Source organism: Triplophysa rosa, linkage group LG20, assembly GCF_024868665.1.
Source record: "Triplophysa rosa linkage group LG20, Trosa_1v2, whole genome shotgun sequence".
In the NCBI taxonomy this organism is placed as follows: Eukaryota; Metazoa; Chordata; class Actinopteri; order Cypriniformes; family Nemacheilidae; genus Triplophysa; species Triplophysa rosa.
In genome coordinates this window covers 13,567,831-13,576,347 of record NC_079909.1, presented here as the reverse complement: position 1 = coordinate 13,576,347, position 8,517 = coordinate 13,567,831, and the positions used below count along the sequence as shown (strand labels likewise).

The 8,517-nt window shown below is 37.2% G+C and overlaps 1 protein-coding gene across 3 annotated transcripts; it reads right to left on the bottom strand.

The window, feature by feature from the left end:
• Positions 1 to 160: 160 nt before the first annotated feature.
• On the bottom strand, positions 161 to 6,532 carry cpne1 (copine I). Of its 3 annotated transcripts, none has more exons than XM_057361612.1 (16): positions 6,401 to 6,532; positions 5,655 to 5,786; positions 5,380 to 5,559; positions 5,155 to 5,229; positions 4,714 to 4,785; positions 4,436 to 4,519; positions 4,224 to 4,313; positions 3,630 to 3,728; positions 3,395 to 3,481; positions 3,177 to 3,236; positions 2,859 to 2,992; positions 2,606 to 2,660; positions 2,390 to 2,441; positions 2,172 to 2,305; positions 1,815 to 2,051; positions 161 to 1,699 (listed from the first exon to the last, which is right to left on the bottom strand). In XM_057361612.1, the coding sequence occupies exons 2-16, from the start codon at positions 5,784 to 5,786 to the stop codon at positions 1,586 to 1,588; spliced, it is 1,605 nt and encodes a 534-aa protein (XP_057217595.1). In that variant the 5' UTR covers positions 6,401 to 6,532; the 3' UTR covers positions 161 to 1,585. The 3 variants fall into 3 exon arrangements, with proteins under 3 accessions (XP_057217595.1, XP_057217594.1, XP_057217593.1); XM_057361611.1 differs by lacking the exon at positions 3,630 to 3,728 and adding an exon at positions 3,803 to 3,898 and having other exon boundaries at positions 6,305 to 6,428; XM_057361610.1 differs by having other exon boundaries at positions 6,305 to 6,428.
• Positions 6,533 to 8,517: the final 1,985 nt, after the last annotated feature.

The window sequence follows — 8,517 nt, the reverse complement described above, 5'->3', positions numbered from 1 at the left end:
CATGAAAGAAAGGAGTGAGCACTCCCCAGGCACCAGAGGAGTTTCATTGTACTGTTTGCATACGATAATAGCAAACAGGTGAACTCTTAGTGAACACAGACATGTAGTGTAGCCAGGTTACACTCAAACTCTACAAACCTTAAATAAAGATAAGTATTGGTCCAAATAATAAAAATTCCACTTTATTATGACTTCACATTGATTACTGTATGACAGACGGCACATGCTTTCATTCCAAACACTTAGAGATAATGTTTTAAAAAGGCAATTTTATTGAGAATGTCTTCATGGTGGTTAAAAAAGCAGTGCAATTGAAATGCGTAACATGTTGCTGTCTAAAGTAAGCGTCAATCAATCATGACTCATATAAGAGGAAAAACAACAGAATGAGAAAGAAAACAGGAATATCGTAACATTCAAGATCTCTTCAAATCAATATAAAATACAGGATTTTTAAAACAAGATAATGATTTTAAAAGGCTTCATATGGCAAGTTCAAGCGTATAGGCATGATTGTATAATATACAATTAGTTAATATCAATAACATCATTTTATAGCACTGTAGAGAAAAAAGTGCAGTTTTATGGTACTGTGCTGTGCAATTAACGTGTAGAAATTTATGTTAGATCAATTCAAACAACTATTATAATTCAAATACATGTTGGCACAGTGGACATTTACTGCCAAAACATTTTAGAAATTATTGCAAGGCAAAAAATTACTTGATTTGGTAGTTCTATAGTCCCAAAATAAACATGCCATTTTTACTGTTGCACAGTATGCATATTCACTATTCTACTTAATTTCTTAGTCCTTGGCACTACAAAATAAAGTTAATACCAAGTAGTAATAGGCATAGCGCGCAGTCTTAATATACACACCAATAAGCAACAACATTAATATTTTCAGTGACATTTTCTCTTTCACCAAAATATCCAGTTTGCTTAAGATGTGCATTGCTGTCTTTGGTTAGTTTCTAGCTAATATTTTAATGCAGCATGTAAATCTATGACAGAATATGGTCTGAGATTGTTAAGTCATATACTCAAATCTCATAACTACTGTACAGCAGAAAGAGCCAAGCATATACCAGCATTTTAGATTTATATCGCATATCATTTCATAAAAAAGCTGTGCAAGTGCCATGATGCATCACAAAAGGCTAAAAGTGATTGCAAATCTACAGTTAAGGGTAATAAAGGCACCTCTATCATAAACAAAAATATAAAAACTATACGTAACCATACAGAAAAAATATATCTATTAAGAAGAACAGTAATATAAACTCATTTTCAGATGGAAGAAAACAGTTCAATTACGCAAAATGATGAATGACATCCATTATGGATGACAAAAGGAATACGATTTACAAAGACTGTAAAGAAATAATGAAGTAATATATAAAAGAGTATATATATATATATATATATATATATAAAGCAAAATGTAAAGAGGAAAACAAGTGGTCTGCAACAGCTCAACATTCCTACTGAAGACTCCCTCTAGTGGTGGTCCATAGTAATTCTAACTAACTCTATACCTATTTGTATATTATTTAGATATCTCCTATTGCCAAACTTGTGTCTATTTGGTTGGCGCGGGTGGGTTAACTGGACCCAGGTTTCTCATTTTAAAGTATGACACAAGCTGACTTGGCACTTCAGCCAGAACACTCTGAGCCAGAGCTTCTTTGGGTGCCTGAAGAGAGAGAAACAAATATTTTTTCATTATTATCATGTATTAAAGTATCTATTTTCATGAGACCAAATCTTATCTGTAAATCAAAGAATTTCAAAACTAAAGTGGCTCTTACATTGGCAAACTGTTTAAAGGGCACAAACTGTACAATATCTCTGGCCACAGGTTCACCAGACAAAGATTTGAGAACTCCATTGTCCCCATCCAAAACCTCCATGGCCTTAAAGTCTGCCTCTCCCACACCCACTATGATTATGGACATAGGCAGTTTGGAGCTGTTCACAATGGCTTGTCTGGTCTGGTCCATATCAGTGATTTCTCCATCAGTGATGATCAACAGCACAAAGTATTGCTAATGGAAAGAAATGGAAAGAGATGTTAAGCATTCATGGGTAGAAAACCCCATAGCAGATAACAGATCAGAATAGCTTTTAAACGCATCAGAATGAGTGAGCTATGGCAGTACACTCACAGCTGCATTTGGTTGCTGGGCTGCTCCGGCTGCAATGTGGGCCACATGATTGATAATTGGGGAGAAGTTTGTGGGACCATAGAGACGGACCTGGGGCAAAGCTGCACGGTACGCTTCCACAATGCCCTGTACTCCTGCACGGTATAAAAGACCAAAGCACATGTAACACAAGTCATGTCATAAAATTCAATTACATGTTTTGAAGCTGCGACTCTCACCTTGACAATAAGGGCTACTGGGATTGAAGTTCAATGCAAACTCATGGGATACCTAGGAAATTAGAAATTGCAGTTCTCAAAACTCATTTAACTTCTGTGATACTTTTCAAAGCAAAATATACTGTATAATTAAACAAAGAGTTTTTAATTTATAATGAGAATGAGTTTGGTAAAACAATGCTTAATGTTTGACTTAAGAAAATAAGAACATCTAACCTTGAAGTCTGGAGGCACTTGGGCACCAAATCCAAAGGCTGGGAAAAGTTTATCACTGCCAAGAAAAAAATGTATACTAGATGAAAAACGACTGCCATCTTCTGATAAAAATGGGTATGACAGTCATATGTAAATTTCAAAGTACCATCATAACTGTACATAGCTGTTGCAGCTAGACAAAATCAAAGACAAAGCCCAAAACAGCAAGGACCTCATGTCATTGGAGACTCCACCCATACAAAAACTTTCTTACCTGTCATAGTCTTGAATTACCTGACCAACAGACCAGATGGCTGACAGATACTGGTTCACTCCATTAGGACTGAGAAAGTGCAGAGAGTCAGGAGAGCGGGGGTCCCCATTAGAGCCAGTGAAGTCAATGCCCACCTGAAACCAACAAACACTCAACTGTTACTCATACTTCCAATGCTTCTGCTTGTATTGGATGAAAGCATCTGTTCAATTGAAATATTTCTGCAAATGTCATTAACGTCCTACAAAATACATGTAAACAATTGCAGGAAAAAACACCTGCTATAAGAAGCAAATATTGCACCACGACTGATCCTACCGTGAAGTTAATTTGGCAACCTCCCATCACATAATCCAAAAATGAATACTGTGCCTCCAGCTGCAAGAGAATATGAGGATTGTGATTATTAAAAAGACTAAATCTATGTGAAACTATTTTATATAACAGTTACTCTATTCTCTAAACACAAATCTGATGCTCATAAAAATTCTTGCATGTGTTAAACCTTTTGATAAGAAAACAGCGTTAGATCATACCTTGCAATTTTTAATCCTGACGACTCCAGAGTTCTTATAATTCTTTTTCTTCTTTTGCTTGTCTGGATGAATGCAGTCAATCTCAACCTGTAACATCAAAACACTATTAGCTTTTCACAACAGGATACAACTCAAAAAGCTGCAGTACAATAAACATTTATGTGAAGAGATTAAGAGAAGAAAAAAGGTTGTTTTCTAAACACAAAGGGGGACACAGTGTAGGTGGGAGTCTCACCGGAGAGCCATGAACTGCTTTCTGCATATCAGACACATTAGTTTGAAACACACCAATGAGATCATGAGAGCCATCGCTATCATAATCAAAACATTGAACCTACAAGAAAAGACCAACGAGAGAAAGAAAAGACAGACTTTTAGGGAAGACTGACAGAGATGCATCCTGCTCACCGCATTGACTTTAGCCTCCATTAGTTTAGCGGTGGTGCAGGTGAACTCTCCTATCATGTCTGAGCTTGTGTCTTCATCCTTATCGTAACAAACAACCTAGCGAATGAGACAAAGTCTTAGTCTAAAGACTAGCACAACTGCGGCAACTGAAAGTACATTGCCCACTACACATACATTCACAGTCTTTTTCTGCCATTAAAGCTAATGCGCTTCTTTGGTAAAAAAGGATACGGTTTCACTTCTAGTTTTGGACTTTAGTACACGAGGCAGTTGAAAATAAACATTATGCTTTACTTCTATTTGTTATTGTGTTTGACAGCTCCACTCCCAAATGCAACCTAGGATATCCTGAACTGCACTGAATGTATCATCGTTTTGTTAAATGATATTTGCCATACCAAAAAGACACTACAGGTGTTACCTTGATTGGTTTGTTTAGGTCGCCGTTGCAGAATGTATGCAAGGAGACTGTGAACTTTTTCCAAGATGGATTCAAATTATTCTTGACGACCTGTAAGAAACAAAACAAGGTCAACATATGGCAAACACATTCAGCAGCAATGAGAACATTTCACTGTTTTGCACACACAAACAGAGCATAACATAACTGGCACAATAAGAGTTAAAAAGTACCTCTGTCCTGTACACTAGCTGCCATTTCCCATCTTCTTCCTGCTTAAAAAACTCCAGGAATGGATCCGATTTCCCAAACATATCCTGATAAAGAGAATACATTACTGAATATGACTAATTCTCGGTTATACACAATGTACAAAAATTGATCGGTATCATAACTGGCTTTTAACCTGAATATGGTAATTGAGTCAGAAGGCGGCAGTGACATTTCAGCCCTCTACCCACTTCGATTTTTACAGCTAGAAATACAAATTATAAATGGGATGAATATTTGCCTTCTTATCCAAGTTTTTGGCTTCCATTTCCAGCACAATAGCCCTGTTGTCCTTCACTTCCTCAGCTGTGATCTGAGACACAAAATGACAAACGTATTAAGACTTCTGATTGGCTAAGCTGTGCGGAAATAAACGCTTGCCACTTTAACCACATCAGTCAGAGAAACAAAAAATCATTGGGTACGTCATAAGCATGGCTTACAGAAATGAATTAACAACACTAACTTTTAAACAGTTTGGATATGCAAATGTTATTATTGGTTAAAAGCATTTATATATAAATTCCATTCAACCGAGAAGTCACCTACAGATAAAGAGGTACAAAATATGCAAATTAATAAAAATTACCACAGCGTGCCCAAACAGTCTTTTGACTTTGAAACATTTGCTTAACCATTATTGTCATGAATAAATATTAGAAGAGTGCCTATCGACACAAACCGTTATTGTGCCTTTGCCGGCTGGTTTTGCTGCTTTGAGCTGAAGGGGTCTGGTGAGCTTCCTACTTGACACAATCTGTGGCAAAAGAACACAAATTAAGTTGAATATTTTGTTAACATTAAAATTGATAGTTTCTTGCTGGTATTATAAATGTCCTTGTGGATTAAGGATAAAAGCCACATTAAGCAATTCACGTCTTTTAACCCTGCTAAAAATGTAACATACCTGGCCAAGGGAACATTCAAAGCCTCCCAGGAAGTCATCATCTTTGAGATCAACAGACTTGTTGTCAATGTCATAGATGCCAAACTTTAGTTTCTGCACCTTCTCAAAGTGGTAGTCAAGATGAAGTTTTTTGGAGAAATCAGGGTCCTGGCAATTCTTCACCCTCTCTGTGCGGTCCACCTGTGACAAACCAACAATTCAGCAATGAGTCATTTCTGAAATAATGATGCACATACTTGCTTTGTATTGTATTGTGTGTGTGTGTGCTCTCGTACCTCTGCCCATTGATCCTCCCCAACACTTTGCAGCAGAACACAGAGTGGATCAGACTTGGATCCAACATCTTTATCCAGCAGATTATTGCAAGAAATGGAGAGCTCGACTTTTGACACACACTGAACGGCCATCTGTAAAGTACAACAGACACAAACTTGTAAAAACGTTCTACCTCAAATTCAAAACACACCAGATAATAATTAATAAAGCGTGTACATTGTAATGACGTGGATTTTCGAGTTCCTGTATTGCGTTAGTAGTAAAAAGTTATGGATTCGAATCCTAGGAATTAACGCACACACAGATAAAAATGTATATTTATTGTATGTCCTTTTGAATAAACCCATCAGCCAAATGCATGAATGTAAATAAATGTAAATAAATGCTTCTGAAAAAAAACGCAAAGAGCACGAGAACGAATGATCAGCAGTAACGTTACACAAGAGTACATTATTAAAGTAACATAACAGTTCACATAGCTTTAGAATCAAGCAGGCTTCAATTGACACAACTACTCGTTGTAAAATATAAAAAGCAAATAATTTCATGCAAATGCCTTGACCGGTGGCCTTCATGTCAGTATTTCAAAAGAGCCATTTCAAAAGACTAAGAGTCACGCCTTAAAAGACTAAAAAGCGTGAAAACACACCTTTTGCATTAGATAACGGCGCGAAACAAATCTAAATGCACATTCCGTTAACACATGAGCTTACAAATCCTACTATGAAAAAAAAGAACAGCATACCCTCAGCAACTTTAACGCTGTAAAAATGTGCTCGGTGAATACGAATCGAAACTCTACAAGCCTCTCCGCGACTCCACCCTGACACGTTCTTGTCAACTAAAATGAGCAGACACTGCTGGGCGGCCATTCACAAAGTCTCCCGACGTACAACGCTATTGGTCGAAGCGCCAGCAGAACTGCGCTTCCATTGGCCGAACGTCTGTCAATCACTGTACAAGCCCCGCAGCGCAGAGCAGAGTATGTGAAACAAAACCATGCAAGATTCACTTCTTCACTTCCACACATGGCGATAGAAGTACAGACAAGAAACAAAAATTATGATAGCCCACAAATACTCGTGTACTCGGAAACCGACACTCAGTGCGAACCAAGAGAGAATACACAACCAGTCCGAACAAAACAGCGAACTTGAATTTTAACATTACTCTCAAAATCAGAAGGGCAACATTTTGAGGCGTAACGTAGGGGTGAAGAACATTTATTTAATGTTTACAAAACAAGTACATGTTCATCATTGCGCTTTAAGTGGATATATTCGTTACCTTCCAAACAATACATACGTTTATAATAAATAATAGCTTTTTATTAAACATGGGTTCACTTTATATTCATAGGCGATGCAGCGAACAAGATGCTTTATGTTTGAGGCGTGATCTGCGTTGATCTGTAACTGCACAGTAACTAGTCTCGACTGGTAAAAAGCACATGTCGTGTGCAACGGCCATTCATTCGACTAAAAACCACAGCGCGGTTTGCCTCACCCGCTATGTCTCCATGGAAACAGATTCCACAACTAGGCCAAGTCATAGAAAAGAAAGAGTACATTTCTGTCTGTATTGTGCTCGTTTTGCGGGCTAGTCTGTCATAGTAATCAAAATATGCATTCGTCTGTATGTCTTTATAACGTTTAATCAATGCTTTACCAGATCCAACATTTCAACGTCAGCTTCAAAATTCAATCAGACACATTATGGCCCGGTTTCACAGACAAGGCTTAAGGCTAGTCCCAGACTAAAATAAATGTGTGACATTTCTTAACTGAATATAACTTGCCCAGAAATATATCAGTGCCATTGTTTTGTCTCAAGATGCACACCAGTAATGTATTCTTCTAAGGCATTTTTATAAAAGTGACATAAATATCTTAATTAAACTAAGGCATAGTCCTGGCTTAAGCTAAACCGTGTCTGTGAAACCAGGCCTATGACTGTTGTACACAACCTCTAAATATGCATTGTTTCAGTTGCAAACCAGCATATAACGGTCTAACGCTCAAAGTTGTCATGTTTAATACTGAACATTATAATTCGACCAAAACTGAAACAAGCAGTCAGATATGAACAGGAAGGTACTCTAAAATACTGAGTCGATGCTTGGTATGAAAGCACTTCACCCATCTTAATGATGCAAATCAATTCCCCAATAACACAGGTACACGCAACACTTTTTTTTCTTCAAAAGAGCAAACGCTAATACATTTGGTACGTTAAAGCTCAGTTTACAGCAGTTCTTATGTCAATAGTTTGCACTTACCTGAACATCAACATGTTAACCAGGAATTAAGGTTCAGCATCAAAAGGCACAAATGAATAAATGAAAGCTAGTCAACAAAGCTCGAGTACAGCTTGAGAACAGGGAAAGAGCAGAAATGCACTCATTTTGAGTACAAACACTATGAGTACAAAAAATTTAAGCCAATCACAAAGAAAACTCCACAAATGTGTGCTTCAGAGCAGGCTAAGTGCAAGAAAATCCAAAACATGAAAGAACAGCATTTAAAAGAAATCCTCAATTGACCTGATAGAAATACATTGAGAAGTGCAGAAATCTTTGAGAAGCCATGGAGTGAAATCCACATTCCTAAATAAAATGTAGGCATACACTATTCGATTAATCTTATAAAAACGTGTATAGAACAACATTGGACAGCGTAATATGCCAACCAAAACACCCTCACAGTCTGCATGCGAAGTGCTTGTCCTCTTCAATAATAAAACATTATCAGAACAAAGTTCTTACAAAGCCCAATTAAAAAATGCATGCCTTTAATCTGTCATATGGACATGCACTGCATTTTTATACAGCCATGTTGCACAATTGTGTCAGAATTGCATTGG

Excerpts from the sequence above, each read along its gene's own strand:
- cpne1 (XM_057361610.1), bottom strand. Across the intron at positions 3,482-3,629 it reads AAGCAGTTCATGGCTCTCCG|GTTGAGATTGACTGCATTCA; the intron begins GTGAGACTCCCA and ends TTGATGTTACAG. Across the intron at positions 3,237-3,394 it reads TCAGGATTAAAAATTGCAAG|CTGGAGGCACAGTATTCATT; the intron begins GTATGATCTAAC and ends ATTCTCTTGCAG.